General features: G+C 53.4%; 2 protein-coding genes across 2 annotated transcripts; one reads left to right on the forward strand and one right to left on the reverse strand.

The window, feature by feature from the left end:
- Positions 1–11,622: 11,622 nt before the first annotated feature.
- LOC104582036 lies at positions 11,623–16,790 on the reverse strand. Its single transcript, XM_014896527.2, has 2 exons — positions 12,161–16,790; positions 11,623–12,077 (listed from the first exon to the last, which is right to left on the reverse strand). Exons 1-2 carry the CDS (start codon positions 12,509–12,511, stop codon positions 11,820–11,822), a joined length of 609 nt encoding a protein of 202 aa, XP_014752013.1. The 5' UTR covers positions 12,512–16,790; the 3' UTR covers positions 11,623–11,819.
- Positions 14,774–18,425, forward strand: LOC106865516 (zinc finger CCCH domain-containing protein 43-like). Its single transcript, XM_024457024.1, has 3 exons — positions 14,774–14,822; positions 17,361–17,599; positions 17,686–18,425. The coding sequence occupies exons 1-3, from the start codon at positions 14,774–14,776 to the stop codon at positions 18,232–18,234; spliced, it is 837 nt and encodes a 278-aa protein (XP_024312792.1). The 3' UTR covers positions 18,235–18,425.
- Positions 18,426–21,074: the final 2,649 nt, after the last annotated feature.

Below are 21,074 nucleotides of genomic sequence, written 5' to 3' on the forward strand. Positions count from 1 at the left end.
TGCGCCTCACCCTTGACCAGACCAGGGACCCGGGACGGACCCGTGGTGCCGACCTGGGGCCAAGCGGTAGCGGGGAGCCACTCCACTTGCGGGGTAACTACTCCAAGCCGTGCCCCTTCGGGACGGACCCGCGAAGCCCCACGGGGAGCGCACTCCCCCCGCAAGCGTCCCTTTGAACACTCCGGCTATGCGTGGGATCTGGGGCCGCACCCAGGAAGATAGTGCTCAGTTTCGTTCAGCTCTTAGCGAGTTAAGCGTTCATGTTCAGACACTTAGCTTTTTCGTTCGGTCCAATGCCTCGCGACACTCGGCGGTAGAGTGCAGACGGGGCATTGCCTTGGTAGGAAACCACCTTGGGTACCTGTTCAAGGGAAACGATCTCTAAGGGATGCGGCAGGAGCGCGGGGGCAGGATCGCCGCCTGCGGCAACCGCCGCCGACGATGCTACCACCACTCTCGCGCGGCAACCCTCGCCTTCAGGGACGGGCCCTAGCTTTCAGGGAGGAACCCTGGCCTTCAAGGAGGAACCCTGGCTTCGGAGGACTCTGCCCCGGGAGCAGACGCAAGACGGCTATAACGTCCTCACCGCCAGCTTCGCCCCACCCCGAACGGCGGGCACGGGTGGCGAGGAAGTTATAGCCTCCCAGCGACAGCCCCCGCAACTGGGGAGACCTGGTTTTTTTCGGGGAACTCGTTCCAAGGGATGTGACAGCCCTTGTTGCCTGGGGGCAAAACTGCTCGAGGGCCATGGCAGGGACGCGGTGATGGGCCGGAGCGGGCGACGAGCGCCGGCACCGGCGCCATCACAACGTCCTCGCAACGACCCGCGCCCGAAAAAGGCTCTCTCAAAGGGCATGCGGCCGGGTCTCTATGATAGTGCACCCGTCGGCACAAGGCACGGAGGGCATGCACTACCATAGAGTCTCCGCGGCAGCCTCTGCTCCTTGCGGAGGCATCCTATGGAGGGTGGCGACAAGGGCACTGCGGCAATGCACCCCGTCAGCGCCGGACACTGATGGGATGCACCACCACAGTGCCTCTGCGGCGACCCTCGACCAGGAGTCGCTCACTTGAGGGAGCGCGGCAGGGGCACAATGGCAGTGCACCCGTCGGCGCAGGACGCCGATGGCATGCACTACCATCGTGCCTCTGGAGCGTCCCTCGGGGCTGGCTCGATGGGGTGATGCAGCAGGGGCGCGATGGCAGCGCACCCGCCGGCGCTAGGCGCGGGCGGGAAGCACCACCTTCGCGCCTCCGTGGCACCACCCGCCTTAACGGCCTCGAACCCGGCTTCACTCTGAGCCGTTCTATGGTTGGGGCATGCCTTTTATAGGCGCGGGAGGGGATTTGCCACCGCGCGCGACGGACCCGTGCAGCATCCGTGGCGCCCTTCCTTCGAACGTGGCGCAGTTTCCGCCGCCATGTTTACCAGGCAACCGTGGCACACATGGCAGCAGCCTGTCGACTCAGAAGCCTCAGAGTGCGGTGAGCCCCTTGTGTTGCGGACCTCCCGCACCACAAGGCACCGGCATATGGTGCGACCCGTGGGCAGCTCACGGGCGCCACAGTGTACAAGATTTCACTCTTTCCTGCAGGTTAAACTCTTACCAGGCCCTAGGTGCTGCAAAAAATTTCGAAACTTACGAAAATAAGAGAAAATAAGCAACACAGACAAATCCCTCTTGCTTCCCAGCCCCCGGGCACAAAGGGGTCGATGCCAAACTTGGATGTGAGCATTTCCATTCCCAGGCGCAGCGACTGCGCGGTGCAATTTGCGGGAGGCTGAGCAACTGCACGCCCAGTGATGCACGTTGCGGGAAGCCCGCCAACGGCATGTCCAGTGATGCACGTTGCGGGAACCCGCCAACGGCATGTCCAGTGATGCACGTTGCGGGAAGCCCGCCAACGGCATGACCCGTGCCGGAATGATCCGGCAACGGGTTCACGTTTCGAGGCCACAATAGCCCCCTGCTCACAACCAAGTATGGAAAGACACCTTTGTGCACTTAAAGCAGGAGACAGAAGAGGAAAAAACACGCGAATAAACAAGGCAAATCCAAAGCTCAGGGGCGAAACACTTATCTTTATTCATGATTAACTAGCGGTTTACACGCGGAGGCTGCCCGGTTACACTAGTTTGAGAGGTATGCATCGGAGGCATCACCTGAGGGTCGGGCTCCGCCGCTTCACGGGTAGAACTTGCGCCAGTGCTCAATATTCCAGCTATTGGGCACCGGGAAGCCGTCTTCGGTTTCCAGGCGGGCAGTCTGGCCTGGTCACCTGCACTACCCGGAAGGGGCCCTCCCATTCCGGAGTCAACTTGTTCCCGGCCTTCGTTCCTTGTATCCGGCGCTGGACAAGGTCTCCGTTCTCGAGCCCCCGAGGACGGACTCGTCTGTCGTGATAACGACGGAGTCCCTGCAGGTAGCGCGCGGCTCGCATAGCAGCCCGGCATCGAAGCTCTTCGATGAAGTTTAGATCGTCGACCCTTTGCCCGTGTTGGCTGGTGTCGCCGTACGCGCGTACTCGGGGAGATCCGTACTTGAGCTCGAGGGGCAGCACTGCTTCTGCCCCGTAGACAAGGGCGAAAGGAGTTTCGCCCGTTGCCCGACTAGGTGTGGTCCGGATGGACCACAGCACGGGCTGGAGTTCTTTGATCCAGTGCTTCCCGTGGCCTTTGAGCTTGTCAAAGGTTCTCGTCTTGAGCCCCCGCAGTACCTCTGCGTTGGCTCGCTCCGCCTGTCCGTGGCTCCTCGGGTGAGCGACGGACGCGAAGCGCAGCTTAGTGCCCATGTCTTCGCAGTAGGCTTGAAACGCCGCGCTCGTGAATTGCGTGCCGTTGTCGGTGATAATGCTGTCAGGAACACCAAACCGGCAGACAATGCCCTTGAAGAACTTGATGGCCGCCTGGGCAGTCACCTTCCGCGCTGGTTCCACCTCCACCCATTTGGAGAACTTGTCGATGGCCACGAACAAATATTCGTAACCGCCAACCACCCTTGGTAGCTTGCCGACGATGTCCAGCCCCCAGACCGCGAACGGCCATGAGGACGGGATGACATGCAGGGCCTGCGCCGGTTGGTTGCACTTCTTTGAGTGGAACTGGCACGCCTCGCACGTCCTCACCAGCCGCTCTGCGTCGGCCAGGGCCGTGGGCCAGTAGAAGCCATGCCGGAACGCCTTACCGGCTAGAGCCCGGGAGGCCACATGGTGTGAACATGTGCCTCGATGTATGTCTTCCAACAGTGCGCACCCTTTTTCTTGCGGCACGCAGATGAGTTTGACACCGTTCGCACGCCTACGGTAGATGTTACCATCTAACACAGTGTACATCTTGGCTTGCCGCGCTACACGCTCCGCAGCGACGTCATCTTCCGGGAGAGCCTCCCCTTTCAAATAGCAGGCGATTTCTTCCACCCAGGGGGGAATCTCCCTGCCAACGCATGGCGCCATATCAGCGGCATGGACCCCCGCTGCTGCAGGGGTTCCTTCGGTTGCCGGAGGGGCTTCCCCGGCAGCCGGCTGGGGGGCGACTGAAGGAGCCACTTGCTTCTGACAGAACACCTGATACGGGTGCGGATGGCCCGATCTTTCGATGAGATTGAGAACTCTCGATTTGTGTAGGAGGTGACGTTGACGATCCGACTACGGCCTAGGAGGCAGCGCCTTAGCAATCGATACACCAACTCCAGAGGGTTATTGATCATGCGGGGGCACGATCAACCTGACCACGAAGGTCTTTGTTCCTGCAAGCAATCGAAGAACAAGCAAGAACAAGATAAATAGCAGATGCAATTTAAAATTGCGAATATACTATATCAAACCAATGTCTCAACGAGACGATAAGTTGGAGTCTTGACGACGGTAAAACAGGTGGTCTAACCGACACACGCGATTACACGAAAGTAGCAAAGATGGCTAAACTTTATCTAATCAAAACCCAAGGCTCCTTAGGGGGGCTCATGGGGTATATAAAGGAGGAGGGAGAGATATTTTCGTCCACCTTGAGTAAGGAGGCCAAAATCCAACTCTACCTCTAACTTTCCTAACAAACTACAACACTTTAGGAAACAGAAAAACAGATCCGTCAGCTTGTTTTGTCCGTCACGGTCAGCACGAGTCGAATCTCTTGATGGGGCCAGATCTGTTGGAAAGGTCTTGTAATTACCTTTCCAACAAGTACTTGTTTGTTTGATTTGGACTCCGGATGCGGCCCGGGTGATTAAAGCAAATTCGGGTCTCCTGGCAGCTCGGATTCAACTTTAATTCGTGATATCTTTCTCTAGCAAGCTCCGAATCATATGCCGTTTGATTTGTTGGAAAGTACACTTCAAATCCTTCCCTCTCAGCTGTATGAATGCTTGATTCTTGTTGGCCCTCCCATTCGCCTCCATCGTATTTCATCTTGACTTTGGACTTGAAAAGCTCGACAAGATGCCTACGTAATAAAACGAGACAAGATAGTAGTAGCTCCGCCTCTTCATAAATATGACAATGAAAACAATTACTACTTGAGGGGCAACGAGGATGGGCGGCAACCCCATGTACTGCTTGAGTTCCTGGAACGCCGCCTCGGCCTCGGGAGTCCAGTCGACTGGACCCTTCTTCTTCATTACCCGGAAGAAAGACAAGGCACGCTCGCCCAGCCTGGAGATGAAACGTCCCAGCGCGGCAACACGGTCGTTGAGGCGTTGGACATCTTTCACCTTGCGGGGGGCCTCCATCTTCTCGATGGCTTCTATTTTGGTCGGGTTGGCCTGTATCCCCCGGTGTGAAACCAAGAAACCCAGAAGCTGCCCGGAGTTGACACCGAGGTGCACTTATCAGGGTTCAGCTTGTGCTTGATCCTGCGGAGGTTGTCGAACGTCTCCCACAGGTCATCAACCAGCGAGTCCCTACGCTTCGATTTGATGACGATGTCGTCCATGTAGGCCTCCGCGTTGCGGCCTAGCTGGGGCCCCAAACATTCGCGCAGGGCGCGCTGGAATGTGGAGCCCGCGTTCTTCAACTCGAAAGGCATGCATGTATAGCAATACCAGCCAACCGGGGTGATAAACGCTGTCTTTTCCTCATCCTCGACCGCCATCTTGATTTGATGGTAGCCGGAGAAAGCATCCAGAAAACTCAGCAAATCACAACCAGCGGTAGAATCAACTATCTGGTCGATACGGGGTACAGGAAAGGGATCCTTGGGGCATGCACGATTAAGATCGGTAAAATCTACGCACATGCGAAGCTTATTCCCTACTTTAAGCACTACTACAGGGTTAGCCAGCCAAGTGGGGTACAAAACTTTCCTGATTGCCCGGAGGAAGGTGATGAGGGCGCTTTCCTATTCGGCGGCCAGGTTCGCACCGACGGTAACGGTGCGCTCCTTGTCACCGGCTTGGAGGGGCAGCTTCTTCACCTTGGCGGCCTCCTCCCGGAGCCCCTGCCCCTTGCTGGGGCGCGAGCTCGAGCCTGCGCCTCCCCCGGCAAGCCCTTGCGGGGTGGCGCGGGCCTTCTTCGTTGCCGAGGCATCGCCCGGCAAGCTGTCGTCCTCGACAACATCCTCGTCGCCGGCGTCAGCTGCAGCAGCGGCCCGGACGACCTCGCCAATGCACCAAGCCGCGTCTTTAAGGTTGCACCTGATGGAGAGGACTCCATAGACGGACGGTATCTTCATCACGCCATAGGCGCAATGCGTAGCCGCCATAAACTTGATCAGCGCCGGCCGACCAAGGATCCCGTTATAGGGCAACGGGGTATGCGCCACGTCGAACACTATGTGCTCGGTCCTGAACGCTTTCTGGGACCCGAAGGTGACCGGCAGCGTGATGCGTCCCAGCGGGCGCACGATCCCGGGGTTCAACCCCCGGAACGGTTCGGTGGGCTTCAGCTACTCCATCGGCAGCTGGAGCTTTTCCACCAGCCTGGCGGACAGGAGGTTAAGCCCCGCTCCATTGTCCACCAGCACCTTGGTCACCGTCATATTGCTAATGATCGGCCAGACGACGAAGGGTATTAGCCCTGAACCCAACTGCCGTGCTGGGTGATCGTCGACGCTGAAGGTGATTGGCACATGCGACCACCTCAGAGGCTGTTGCGGCTCCGTATCCGGCAACAGCGCGCACACGTCGCGGGTGAGGCGCTTCACCGCGGCGTGGGACGGGAGAGCGTAAGCTCCCCCATGGATGCAGGCGACGCCACGAGGCTCCTGGAAGCCCGGTTCGTCGCCACCGGTATAGTCGGACTCGCGCTGCTCCTCAGCGCGCGCCCTGTCGCGTCCCCGAGGAGGGCGTTCCCGCCCAGCGAGGTACTGGCCACGCCCCCCTTGGGGTTCACCCCTGCTGGCACCACCGCCGGCCGGCCTCGGACCCGCTCTGGGTCGTTCGGGCAATCTCGGGAGAGATGCCCGATGTCGCCACAATTGAAGCAGGCGCCGGCGGCGCGGCGCTCCTCGTGGCGCTGCTCCCGCTGCTGCATGATCCCCTGCAGAACGTGGCAACTCTACGCGTCGTGGGTGGAGTTGCTGTAGATGGGGCAGCGGGGCGCGTCGCCCGGCTTCCCGCCAGACTCTCCACCCGGCGAGGCCTTCTTCGCGGGCCTCGCGGCAGGAGCCCCCGAGTCCGCAGCGAGGACTTGCTTCCGGCTGCGTTTGCGGGAACCCTTCTTCTGCGAGCCCTCGCCAGGGCTTGCGGCAGCTTGGGCTGCCAGCTCGGGCGCTAGGCGCCCTTCCTCGGCCATGGCGCATTTGTGCGCCAAGGCGTACAGGTCCTGCGTCGTCCGGATCCGATGCGTGGTCAGCTTCTCGCGCATCTTGGGATCGCGGACGTTGATGGCGAAGGTGTTGATAATGGCGGCCGCCTCCGCCTCCGGGATGAAATAGGAGAGGTTGGAGAAGCGGTTGACGAAGGCCCGCAACGTCTCTCCCTGTTTTTGCATGATAGTGTGCAGCTCCGTCATGGTTCCCAGGCACTTATAGCCGCCCTGGAACGCGCTCACGAACTGCTCACGCAGGTCTGCCCAAGTGGCGACGGACTCGGCGGGCAGGTTGAGCAACCAGGTTCGCGCTGATTCCTTCAAGACCATCGGGAACCAGTTCGCCCTGACCTTGTCGTCGGCACCAATGGCATGCATGCCCAACATGTAGGTCAGGAGAAAATCCTTGGGGTTAGCGGTCCCATCGTACGTACCTAGCGCGGGCGCTCGGAACTTACGGGGCCACGCCACCCGCCGCAGCTCGCGCGTGAACGCGGTGCAGCCGTCCTCGGGGCCCATGGGAGCGTCTTCCTGCTCCTGTGGGCGCTGGCGCTCCACTTCGCGCCTGCGCCGGCGCTCCAAGCGCGGCGCAAATCCTCCTGCTGGCGGGCATTCAAGATGCCACGCACATCGCCCCCCGGAACGGTGGGCGATGAGTTCGAGGACCCCTCCGGGCCCCCGTCTCCTTGGCCTCGCTGAGGAGGGGGAGGTTTCTCCCCCTGTCGTGAGGCGGGTGGCGCGTCTCCGCGCTCCAGGTTCTGCCCGTGGCCGGAGCCTACCGGGGCGCCCTCGCCTTGCGGCTGCTGGGCGGCCAGGGCGACAAGCGCTTCCAACTCCTCGCCCCACGTCTCGTGCGCCGACGTGCCCTACTGCGGCTTGTACCGCACCATGACGCGCGCGGCGACGATGGCTTCAGCCGGGGTTCGCACGGGAGGCAGCCGGTTTCCTGAACGGCTACTTCCCGCCCTGGCCCCGGACGCCTCCGGGTGTGCCGGGTGCGAACCCCCAGGGGTTGCCCGTGACGCGGCGTGCTCCTGGTGCCGCTGCCGCGGGGCGTCCTCGGGCCGCGACTCAACCCGTTGGCTGGCTCGGGTGACGCCGTGCGTGCTCGCCCGACTGCCCCGGCACTGGGGGCAGCCGGTCCCATTGGCCGATTGTCGGTCCACGGCCGAGGAGGCGGCGGAGGCAGCTGCGTTTGCTGCACCCTTGAGGGCTCGGGGTTCTCTTGAGCCCCCGATTCGGGTCGCACGTCGTGCAACCGCGTGTGCGCCGCTGGGGCCTCACGCGGGTCTATGCGTGAGTCACCAGCCCGCTTGGGGGGCATGGTGACTAGACTCATCGGCGAAGAAGAGCGAAGCCGACGCCAATGGAAACTTCTGCTGCCGGCGATCTCCGGCGTTGTCCACTCCCGCGCCCCCTACCTGGCGCGTCCGATGTCGTCGCTCGGTGCTCCAACACCGGGGGCGTGCGGCCACGTCCCCCTTTTAGGTTCGGTAGGGGCGTCTGGGGCGGAGACCCGATGATAACCGGCACGGCCGATGTGGCCATACGGGGTCGGCGAGACGAAGTGCTAGGGGTACGCGCTAGTCCAAGAACAGACGCATGCACGTTTTTTTATCCAGGTTCGGGCCATCCGGAGGTGTAAAACCCTACGTCCTGCCTGTCTGAGCTGATATTCATTACGGATCAAATGTTTACAGGTTGCCGGGCAAGCTCCCGGGCTTTCTCTCAGTGGCTAGGCACTCCTCACCGCTCTCTGCTGGCGGCCTATTGGAGCCAGTAAGCATCTATCGAGCGAGCTTCGTCCGAACCAACTAACTGACCAACTGACCAACCCCCTTGACCGTTGGCATGGGTCCTCCTTTTATACACAAGGGGATGCCACATGTGCCACAGTGCATGAGCTACAAGTGTCCAACGGGGAGGCATGCAACTCCCCCCGGTGAGATGGTGGCGTGCATGGGTGCCACCTCCGCTGCTAGGGGCCTAAGACCCTAGGGTAAGATTAGACAACCACTGTTCCTTGGATGGTACGGGTAACTACCCGTCGGTCGGCTCGCTTACTGAGCCGTGCGCCTTACTCCTTGCCTCGGTGGGACCGCGCGTCCCGCGCCTGCCATGCGCCTGCACGGCGCTGTCCACTGGGCCCCACAACCCGAGGCAGGGGCACGCGCCCGGAAACCCCCAGTCCCAGCAAATCGACCCCCGGAAAGCACCCGGGCCCAACGCACCCGGGAACCCCCTCCCGGGAGGTGCCTAAGCGGGAATATTCCCCGAAGCCCCGCTAGCCCCTTTCGGGCTGGTAGCTTGTCAGGGAGCTCATAAACGCTCCCCAGGATGAGACCTTCCCGGGAACTCGGGAGAGGGGCCCGCGCGCCGCGCAGCGGTGGTACCCCGGGTGCCACTGGTGCGACAACATCCCGCCAATAACTTTTAAACGAATATGAATGGCCAAATAATAGAAATGAGAGTTGTTTTGGTCCGGATGTACAAATATATACGAGTTGCGTTAAAAACAGAGGGAGTACAAATTTGCAATGCAGTAGCTAGTGATCTCCACGTACAAGCTAAGCATGAATTTGACCATGAGTTTCTATTGTCAAACGTTTTTTAGGCGAAATCAAAACCAGCACAAATAATTGTCAAACATTTTTCAGGCGAAATTAATTGTCAGAATATTCCACAAAATACATGGCTGGTCCAAGTTTGACTATACTAATGTCCAAAATGCCATATCTCTCCATGAAGGAGTAGCGGAATATTGTGAGCGATGTTTCCTAATCAATGAAAACGAGCAAGTAAACGAAAAACGGAAACAACATGTGGTGGTCGAAGTAGACCATGGCGGCATGGCCTCGTTTACCTTGATCGAAGGGGAGGTGAATGCAGGATGTCGATGCAAAAAGTTGAAAATACATCAAGTTATTGAAGAATATTGCTCTCCATTGCATACACTGCGAGTACAGTACTATTGCAGGAGTCCCCAACCACGGTACGGAGTAATATGCAGTACAAAAACTGCGAAATACTGTGTACACCAGAATTAATATTCGTCGACACTAACCACATTAATACTGAATTACTGAGTGGTAGCAAAGTACTCTAGCAACTAGGCTACGGGACTCCATAGTAGTGTGCACATTACATAATTAACCAACTCTACCAGCGAACACTAACTTATCCAGAGAAACGCCCAAAACGTGGGACGCAGAACATTTTCCACGTCGTCACGTACTACGCCTGCTGGTCGCCGGAGGAAACAAGCGGGGAAGCCGGAGCAGCAGCAGTTCTCGTCGCATGGCGCCTATCAGGAAACCGGGGATGAGACCAAATAACACGGGCCCGGCGGCGCCGGCCCCGGAGCGGCGGATGCGGTAGGAGGAGCAGACCACCGCAGGGCATGCCTCGAACGGCGCCGGCCGCGAGATACGCGTACCGGCTGCGCCCGTCGGCCAGATGATGAATGACCAGACGGCGCCCACCACCCGGAAGAAGCAGGAAAACATGGCCGGCAGCAGACAGAAGACGGCGACGACGACCGGCCAGAAGACGCAGGAGCACGCGGGCCACCACCGCCCAGTAGATGTAGCTGCACACGGCCACGGTTGCGGGCCAGATGACCAAGGACCAGACGGCCACAACCGGCAACCCCACGGCCACAAAAAGCAAGAAGATGATGAAGAAGTGCGCGACCAGCGTCAGCCAGAAGATGTAGGACAACGCGGCCACCGCCAGCCTGAACACTGCCGCCACCGTCCGGAAGATGTAGCAGCACACGGCCACCACCAGCAAGGGGACGGCGGCCACCGTCCAGAAGATGCAGGAGCACATGGCCACCATTGCGGGCCGGATGAGGCTGGACCAGATGGCCACAACCAGCAAGAAGTGGCATAACCACACGGCCAGCGCGAGGAAGAAGCAGCAGAAGCACGCGTCCACCACCGTCCGGACGATGTAGGACAACACGGCCGCCGCCGTCCGGAAGATGGAGGAACACACGGCCACCACGGCCGGCAAGATCATCTTGAAAGTGATAAATGTTGTTGCCGCCTTGCCGGAGCTTGGAGAACACACTCAGACACGAGCTGGAGAGTGAGAGAACAGAGACGCACACGCGTTTTTGAGCTGCCTGCAGCTTTTGCCTTGCTCTCTTTATTGACTTCAAAGATGAATTGTTGTACAAGTAAATACAAAGACTTGGTAAAGTGTGGTAAACAAGTTATGAATTGCAGTCATCAAGGCGAGATGCGAGTCGATCAAAATCAAGAATGACGCGACGGCCCCGAGAAAAGAGAGACAAGGTCAAGCCAGAGCCGACAAAGGTGCAGCAGGCTGCGGTGACGAAGGAAGAGGGCAAGCCGAAGCGACGGCGATGATGGAGGCAAGGAGCCGCCGGCACGGTAAGTCCGACTATGGATAAATTTAGCAAGCCGTTACTATTTTTTATCTATCTCTTCTTTATTTTATTTCTTTTCTTCTCATTAATGGACCCATGTGTCATTTTTTTTCATTCTTAATACCCATGCATCTTTTTCAATCAGCTCTCGGCTACGTAGAACTAGTAGTACCTTCTATTGAAAATGCCCTCACACAAATGAGTGTCTTTTTCAAGGGCGTCTAATCCCAAGTTTTTTCATTCCGTGGTACATAACTCCACAAGAAACAAAATTGTTTTGATCTAAATCAAGGATCTGTTTATTCTGCTAGATGTTTAGTTTTTGTATACGAGCAGAATTAGGCCTTTTTTATTTGAGCAGTTAGGGCCTTCCTTTTCTTTGTGCTTGTCTTATGCTCCTATTTGTTCTTTCATGGAATTTCTAGAGTCTCTATTGATAGTGTGTGTTCGATCATGTTCCAATATGAAAGCTTGATCTGCTCTCCTAGAAAATAAACACAGAAACATCTTTGCAGAAAATAAAATAAAAAAACACGTACAGAAGTCTAATGGAAGCATACTTGCGGCTCAACATACAGACGCGTCGCATGCTTGCGGCTCATACAGACGCATCACTACTTTGACAGAACTAGTAACTCACGTCTTGGTAACAAAACAACACGGAAACACATTCCTAATTAGACTACTGAAGATTAATCCTGACATTCCCGAGCCCGCGCCCGGTCCTCCAGCAGCCGCGGAAGAAGTAGAACAGCGCCAGGGCGCCGAGCGAGGCCGGGAGCGCTTTGTTGACGGCGACGTGCAGCCAGCGCCCGAGCGTCTCCCAGCGGGTCTCCGGCGGGAAGAGCTCGTCGGCTTTCGCCTTGACGAGCTCCCATAGGGCAGCGCCGTCGAAGCCGTCCGCGCTCCGCTGTAGAAGCCTCCTCGCTGCTGCAGGGATCTGTGGCAAAGGCCATTGCTTCAATCAGCGATTATAGAAGTATATATGGAATGGACAAACGGCTGAGAAAGAGAAGTGCTTACAGAACACACGGCGCGGATCAGGGAACCGGGGATGTGGCCGCCGAAGACGGGCACGGCGACGCCGGATCCGAAGCGGCGGAGCAGGGAGTGGTAGAGCGCAGGGCATGCCTCGAACGCCTGCCGCGAGACGAACATCCCGGCCGCGCCCGGCGCCTCCATGGTCACCACCGGCCCGATGACGTAGGACCAGACGGCCGCCACCGGCCAGAAGAAGCTGTTGCACACGGAAACCAATAGCCAGAAGAAGCTGGAGGAGACGGCCACCGCGGGCCAGAAGATGCAGGAGCCCACGAACGCCAATGCCGGCGAGAAGAAGAATGAGAACACGGCCACCATGGCCTGCAAGATCATCTTGAAGGTGATAAGCGATAACAATCACGATTCGCTTTCTCTCCGGGCCGGCCGGCTGGCTACCTAGATTGTGGTGTTTGCCGAAGCTTGGAGCACACACACACTAGCTGGAGAGTGAGAGAAGTGAGGAGGAGGACACACACGCGTTTTGGTGCTGCCTGGCCTGCAGCTTTTGCTCTCTTTATTGACTTGAAAGATGAAGTGTTGTACAAGTAAAAGCAAAGACTTGGTAAAGTCTGGTCAACAAGTCACGGACTCACGGGGTAGCAGTCTGCCATCCCAGTATCCCACACCTTGTGACACGGAGTACTTGTTTTCTTTCTGATATCTCGAAATTCAAATTTTACTGTTAATTTTATCGGTAAATTATGGATTATGCGCCAAAAAATAATTACAAACAATCAAAATTTGAATTCAAAAAAGTTAATTTTATCAGTAAAGTATGGATTATGTGCCAAAAAATCATTACAATCAAAAAGTCTTCGAATGATTTAATTTTTAGGATGAATGATGTGTCTATTTCTCATCTGTCAGATTTTTAAGCAAAAAGCCTATATCTCATTGACCCTACGAGAGCCGTTGAATAAGTATCTGAGCGCCACCCCTACTGCTCTCAATTATTTGTTTTGAATCTTAAACTATAAACCAGATCCGACAGCTGGACGGTTGACAATTGACTGATCTCTGAATAATAATAAGACGAGTTGGACATACCAAAAGCATGTAAGTTATCTATTTTATGATCAAAGTTAAATTGAAATGCATGCGAAACTTGTAGGACCCAAAGCGAAGTATCCGCCAATGCTTGCCATGGCATGGGTACCTGAATCCTGCCTTCATTATTCCTCTCAAGGTCAAGTAACAACCAGCGGTGAAACGAGATGCCGAAAAGTCGCGGAATTGACGATAGCGACGGGCAATGGAGGCAACCATGGAAAGAAGACCATGGCAAGCCAGAGCCAACGATGGTGCAGTGGGCCATGATGACGATGGCGAGGAGAGTCTAAGCCGGAACGATGGCTGAACCCGACGGAAACAACGGACACAAGTAGGTGATGAGCCACCGGCGAGGTAAGTCCAATGACCCAACTGAGGGTTAGGAGGAAGAGGGTGTGTCAGACACCGAAAAACAGTCTAGTGCCAGCGAGCTAGTCTCGCAGCGGTGACAGCTGCTCCTTATTTTTTCGGACCGAATCTACCGCCATCTTCTGCTACTCTGCTAAATAATTCCTCCATATAATTGTGACAGTTTCTGCGGTACCCAATACTCATTTAGGACCAAACAGAGTATCACGGAAGGGTATTAGGGTCTTTTCACATTGGTAAAAAAATAAAACCACGACTAATTTGTTCAATCGATCCCCTCTGCTCCGCCAGGCGTCGCGGTCGCCGTTCACTGGCCTCCTTGCAGTGCGGCTCGCGCTCCGCCGTCCTCATCGCAGCGTTCCGCCGACGTCCTTCTCCCAGCGCGCCGCTGCCGCTCTCCTCGCGTCGATGTCCTCCGCCGGCGGCCGCGGCCAACTAGCAAGTGCAGCACAACGTCCCATCGTCTTGCCGAAGGAGCCAGGGGCGTTGAGGGCCTTGGGCGGCAGCTGGGAGGGGCGCGCGCCGGGTGGGGCTGGACGGTGGGGAGGCGCTGCAGTTCGCTGACCGCTCATGGGGCGGAGGCTGGCCATAGTTGTTCCTGAGAGGTGGAGACGAAGGCCCCTACTGCTGGTAGTTGTTCCTCGGTGGGGGAGGCCTTTGCTGCTGCTGCTGGTGGTAGTTGTTCCTCGGCGGGGAGGCCCTTGCTGCTGCTGCAAGTAGTTGTTCGCCGGCGGCGAGGGAGGCGGATGGCCCACTGAGGAGGAGCATGGCACGGGAGGGGTCCCGCTGTGTGTCGAGGATTACCTTTTTACCACCTGTGTCTTGATACTCCGTAAGTTTTGGGTTAATACTTCACATATTTAAATCGGAGTAACGAGGAGTATCAACGGATCTCAGCCCTTAAATCAAAGCAAATAGACGGTGCAAAATAATTCTGTGATACTGTTTGTAGCTCTGCTTTATTAGAACACGAGTATCTGGTGTAGGGTGCAGTGAGCGTGCATTCTTCCAGTTGAAGAACTCAATGTTCATGAACATACTCAAATTTGACCACGAATTTCATGTAGGACTAGCGGAATTATATGATGCGTCGTGTTTCCTAATCAATGGAATCCTAATCAATGGAAACGGACAAGTGACGAGGATTACCGAAGGTATCCTTGATCGAAATAGACCATGGCCCTCATCAACCAATTGACCAAAACTATCCTTGATCAAAGAGGAGGTGAAACCAGGATCTCGATGCAAAAATTAGTCGAAACCACGCAAGTTGTTGAAGAACTATGCTCTCTATTGCATATTGCAGAGGTCCCAAAACCAAACACGGTAATCACCAGAGTCCAGAGTACGAAAAGTACAAAATACACTTTCAGATTCGTTGACACTAGCCATTGAGGCGACACGACTTAGCACAAAAAGGGTAGCAACGGAGTACAGTACTCGATCCATAGCGAGCACATTAGCACATAACTAACTCGACCAACGAGCACTAATTATCCGGAGACACACAACGAGCACTAATTGTCAACAGAGAGGTTTTTCTGAAGCTGAAGTACACGATAAGGCAAAAGTACAACCCCTGCTAACCCATAAAAACAGAGTAAGGCAAAACAAAAACTACACACTGCACCTCAAGATAATGGGGGGCCCCAAGATATATAATGTGAGCCTTACGTAGCATAACTTCAACTTTTCATGTATTTTCTGATCAATCATAGCTAGTTGTAGCACGATTTCAACTCTTCAAGCAAAATATAAACTTCGGTGCCCTTGAATATGCAACAAAGTATAAGTATTCCTTGTTAAGAGTAAGATATGGGCGCTACTAGAAAAGAGATATTAATAGCCACAACATCATATAATGAGCATTGACGTTCAATATTCATGCTGCAGGGATCTGTGGCAAACCCATTTGCTTCCATGAGCACTTTCAGATCGGACGAATGGTTGAGAAAGGAGTGATTATAGTACAAGACTGAAACGAAAGCCATGTCAAGAGACGCACGAACGGTTGAGGAAGAGCAGTGCTTACAGAACACATAGCGTGGATCAGGAAACCGGGGACGAGGCCACCGAACACGGGCACGGCGACGGCGGATCCGAAGCGGCGGAGAAGGGAATAGTAGACCGCAGGGCATGCCTCGAACGCCTGCAGCGAGATGAACCTCCCGGCCGCGTCTGGCGCCTCCATCGTCACCACAGGCCCGATGAGGTAAGACCACACGGCGAACACCAGCCAGAACAAGTAGGAGCACACGGAAACAACCAGCCAAAAGAAGCTGCTACAGACGGCTACCGCCGTCAAGAAGATGTAGGAGCCAACGGCCACCACCGGCCCGCAGATGTAGGAGCCGACGGCCACCGCCGCCCAGAAGAGAGTAGGAGCCGACGGCAACCAAAGCCGGCCAGAATAAGAATACGAACACGGCCACCACGGCCCGCGAGACCATCTTGAAGGCTTGTGTTTAAGCGAAAACAAGCGAACTGTACTAGCTTGCCTTGGGCTAATAGAGAGCCGGGGACTAGTGGGACAAGCTGCAAGCAGGGTGATCGCTGAAGTCTGAACGTTGGGTGCTTGGGGCATTTATGCGGCGCCGCGCTCCGTGCATCCGCGCCTCTCTGGCTTTCCTCCGGGAAGCGGGACGGCCAGTCTGGTGTGACGAGAGCCGCTTTGGCTGCTGCGTTGGGAACCATCAACGGAGGAGAGCAGTTGTGCAGTGAAGTTTGACTCCACAGCCGCTACGGACTCAGAGCCTGTTTGGGATGGCTCCAATTCACACTTTCAGCAGTGGAGCAGGTGAAGTCATTCCAAACACTCTAAACTTCACCGCATGGTTGAAGTGAAGCCATATACCTCTCTAGTTTATTTCTACTCGAGTCAAGAAAAAGGTGCTTCACCTGTTCCACTTCACCTAAACTTAAAATAATTTACCCACCAATGTCATTACTGAACCGAACCATTATCTTTCTATCCCAAGCCTCAGGCCCGACTCCTCGTCTCCCTCCAATCGCCATCGACAGGGAAACAGATCGAGACAGGCGGAGGCCATGGCGGCTCATCTTCAGCCCTAGCAGAGCCGGCCGCCATCCATCTCCGGTGCTCCCGCCGGGATCCTTCTCCAGCGAGCCCGCCCATTCTCCCGCGCCCTCGATCTCGTTCGCCTCATTCTCCCGCGCCCTCGATCTCGTTCGCCTCATTCTCCCGCGCCCTCAAGCCCGCCGCCAAGGGGATTCGCCACTGCCAAGAAGGTACCAACTTCGCCATCCCCCTCTATTCCCTCTGACCGGAGCTACTCCCTTTTTTTGTGACAAAGAGAGGCCGCGTCCTCTCCGATTTCAATTAACAGAAACCGAATGTGCTAATTCTGCAGGACATTGCCGCCTCTGAACCAAGTTCTTCTTCTCTCTGATTCCTCTTCTCCATCGATTGAGCCTGGAACTAGAAGGTATCAGGTCTTCTTGTTTTGTTTCCTCTTATTTGTTTCTCTCATCCTCTCATTTATCTTACTCCGTACCAAAATGTTCATATATCACAAATTGAAATATGTTACCAAATTGTTGTATGCCCAGATTTATGTTCATATATCAGAAATAGAAATATATTATCAAATTGTTGTATGCCCAGATTGGTAATACACACACACACACACATGTTCATTTCTTTTACCCATAAGATGGTGCACTGAATAACTCTATTGGATAATTTATTTGAAGAATGGCCACCGTCAATTGGAATGATGATAATACTAGAATTATTACTGAGTTGTTTGCCGACCAAGTTCACCGTGGAAACACCTGAATAATGTTGCATATGAGGAGATTGCCCAGAGGTTTAAAGATAAGACAGGCATCGAGTTAAAGAAGAAGCAAATCAAGAACAAATGGGATAAATTGAAGAATGAGTATGGTATATGGAAAAGGTTGTTGTTGAAACAAACAGGTGCAGGCTGGGAAAGAGGAACCATCAATCAGGACGCCGAATGGTGGAGGAAGGCCAAAGTGGTAAGTGTATTCTTTATCATTTACATGTACTTTCTGCATTTAATCTATTTCTTTTGTGATAATTATAGATGGACTTGTTTCAATAGGACATTCCTGGTTGTGGAAGGTTTCAAAACCAAGGTATTCGTAATGAGGACAATCTGGAACTTATCTTTGAAGATATCACTAATGATGGACATGATCATTGGTGTCCTACTTCGGGAGACTTGCCCCAACCAAATATTGTGGAAGATGTCATTTATCTTGATGGCGAGGACGGTATTGACATTGATGAGCTAGATGAGTCTCCGAGCAATGTGAAAGGGAAAAAGAGAGGTGCAAAGGTTGTGGGTGACAAGTCCAAGAAGTCAAAGACATCTCAAGTCATGCAAGATGAGATGAAAAAGATTGGTGCCTTGGCTGAAAAGACACAATCATCGTTGGAATCTTTTACAACAAAAAATGATGCATGTTCTGTTGCTACTGTGATGGACTTGGTGATCGAATGTGGTGGAGCTTATAGTACTAATGAGCATTTTATTGCCACCGAGCTGTTTGTGAAAAGAGAGCAAAGAGAAATGTTCCTCCACATGCCAACTCCAGATATTCGTTTTGAATGGCTTAAGAGGAAGTACGAGGCAAAATATGCTCGTTAGATAGCTATTTGAATGTAATAATTATGAAGTTATTTTGACAGCCTATGAACCTATTTATGTTCTCCTCCTAGACCGTGTGTGACTAGCACTTTGTCCTCTATATTTTGTTCTACTCTCAGCCTATGAATCGAATGTTTTATTTGACTATCTGTTTGACTATCTGTTTTCCATATTGTTAGACTGTGTGTGTGCTGAACCATGTAAGCAAACTTCTGGCATCTATCTATTTGACTATCTGTTTTCCATGTCCAGGTTGTTCATTTCTTTCATCTCATTGTCCAGATTGTTGTACATATTTTTTTTTTCATTTCATATTTTTTTTGTCTATGTTGCTCATCCGTATATTTTTGTTACGTACAGATGTCATCGGATAGCGACAGCGATGGAAGCAATGACGATGAGGAAGAGATGATTTTTTATAATCTTGTTCAAGCTCGAGTTCTATTTACCATGCTGCGGCAAACATTGCTGTGAATTATTCTAGAAACTATCTCGATAAGGCGGATCCAAGGACCTCTATTCTCAGCGGGATGGGTTGGTTGAAGGAGACACTATCAACACCTGGAGAGACCTATAGGATGTTGCGTTTGAACAACCACGCCTTCTTTGACCTGCATGACTTGCTGGTGAGAAAATATGGTCTAACCGCATCCATACATGTGAGTAGTCACGAGTCGCTCACGATTTTCCTTTGGGTTCTTGGTGGATGTGAATCAAACCGGAAAACACAAAATAGGTTCAAGCACTCAGGTGAGACCATTAGCAGGAAGTTTGATGAGGTTCTTCATTGTGTCGTAAAGATGGCGACTCACTATTTGAGACCAAAGGGCCCAAATTTCCGTGTTGTCCATAAGAGGATTAGAGGTGACAAAAGGGCTTATCCGCACCTTAAGGATTGTATCGGTGCACTAGATGGTACTCATATTCGTGCATCACTTCCTGCTGATCAACAAGTGAGATACATTGGAAGGTCGGGCACCGCATCTCAGAACGTGTTGGCTATTTGTGATTTTGATATGTGCTTCATTTATGCATCTATTGGACAGCCGGGTGCTATGCATGATACAAGTGTGCTATACCCTGCCATAAGAGTGGACCACGACATCTTCCCGCATCCTTCGAAAGGTAAGCTTGTTCAACATATGGCTGATTTCATTCGTCTCATCTTGAATGTGTTCACCCTAAAAAATTATCTTCTCTTTTAGGTAAGTACTATCTAGTTGACGCCGGTTACCCAAATCGGCCAGGGTACCTTGCTCCATACAAGGGTGAGAGATATCATGTCCCTGATTTTCATAGAGGTGCGGAGCCATCTACTCCAAAGAAAAAGTTCAATAGGGTGCATCCAGCTGTTCGTAATGTCATCGAGAGGTCTTTCGGCGTGCTGAAAATGAAGTGGCGCATATTGTTAACGATGCCTAATTATTCCATGGATAAGCAAAAGTTGATTGTGGCGGCTTCCATGGTGCTTCACAACTATGTGCGCGAGCACCAAAGTGGGGATCGGCATTTCCGTAGGTGTGATCGAGACCCAAATTATGAGCCAACAATTCTAGAAAGGTATCAAAAGTATGCAATTTATCAAAGTGCATCCGATGGGTCAACACCGGAGTTGAATGATACATCTATGGATTCTTTCCGCAACAAGCTCGCGACCGATATTTCTCTAGGTTGGTAATACATCATGAAATTTGACGTGATAAAAGATGAATATTTCTGTAGTGTGGTTATTGGACTATGTCGTGATGAACCTGGTGTATGAACACTTGTTTTGATGTGACTGTTTTATTGATTTTGCCGGCTGATTGTATGGCTTTTTAAATTGTGTTTAATCTGCTATTCTATTCAAAGCTGGGTTATCAAAATGATTAATTCATGCGGGTTCATTTTCTAAAGCAAACAAGACGTGTGTTTGATGCATGTATACAACACGTGAAACACCAAAAAAAAATGCAAACAATCAACCGATCGACAGCTGTGTTCTGCCACGCTCATCAATTCTTACACACTTGCAGTGATCGATTGTACCACAATTCACAGGTGAAGTAATCTAGTCCATTGATGATCCATAATGGAAAGAAACAAAAAAAAAAGATAGCAAACAAGGGAAATGACAGTGTGGAGCTGGTATGTGTGCCGAACGCTTTTTTCAGGTGAAGTGGAGCTGGGGTGGAGTGGAGTTTAGAGGTAGAGTGAAGTTTAGGTGGAGTGGAGCCCTCCCAAACAGGCTCTTAGTAGTATTTCTAATTAAGCTGATGTGATCTTGCACATTTATGGTTTAACCAACGGTGAGGACCCGGATCGTCTAACGTGAAAGAGGGAAGTCAGAACTGACTTTTGGCCTAATATCCACCGTTGGCTGCACGTGAAATCCATCCAAAGAGCCTGGCGATTCCAATTCGAGTCTCCTAGATACGAGAGTAACAGCTGCGTGCAAAATACGAGTTGCGGCCCAAAATCAGAGTATAATAGGTAAAAACAAGAGTAAAATGCACCGTAGGTTCTAAATATGTGTGAGGGGTGTCAAGTTGGTCCTAATTCTTCGAAAGTGCAGATTTGGCCCCTAATTCTTTTAAAGTTGTACACGCGTGGTCCTAATCGAGCCAGCGCGGCTGCTGACCGATGCCACGTCGGACGAAGTTGTTGGGCGGGAGTTTTCCTGCGGAAGCGTGGCGTGGAATTTTGCAAAAGACCCCCTATAAACATTCCCTTCTCTCTCTCAGTTTCTCCCAATCGTCTCTTTTCCTCTCTTCACCTGAGCCCCGCTGGCGCCGCCCCGCTGCTACCATATCTGGGATCTCGTCCGCGAGTTGGGCTGCTGCAGAGGGGAAGAGAGGCAA

The sequence above is a fragment of the Brachypodium distachyon genome, chromosome 1, assembly GCF_000005505.3.
Source record: "Brachypodium distachyon strain Bd21 chromosome 1, Brachypodium_distachyon_v3.0, whole genome shotgun sequence".
In the NCBI taxonomy this organism is placed as follows: domain Eukaryota; kingdom Viridiplantae; phylum Streptophyta; class Magnoliopsida; order Poales; family Poaceae; genus Brachypodium; species Brachypodium distachyon.

Excerpts from the sequence above, each read along its gene's own strand:
- LOC104582036 (XM_014896527.2), bottom strand. The coding sequence starts at position 12,511 with ATGATCTTGCAGGCCATGGTGGCCGTGTTCTCATTCTTCTTCTCGCCG. Across the intron at positions 12,078-12,160 it reads TGATCCGCGCCGTGTGTTCT|ATCCCTGCAGCAGCGAGGAG; the intron begins GTAAGCACTTCT and ends CCTTTGCCACAG.
- LOC106865516 (XM_024457024.1), top strand. The coding sequence starts at position 14,774 with ATGGCCCTCATCAACCAATTGACCAAAACTATCCTTGATCAAAGAGGA. Across the intron at positions 14,823-17,360 it reads TATCCTTGATCAAAGAGGAG|TTGTTTGCCGACCAAGTTCA; the intron begins GTGAAACCAGGA and ends ATTATTACTGAG. Across the intron at positions 17,600-17,685 it reads GGTGGAGGAAGGCCAAAGTG|GACATTCCTGGTTGTGGAAG; the intron begins GTAAGTGTATTC and ends TTGTTTCAATAG.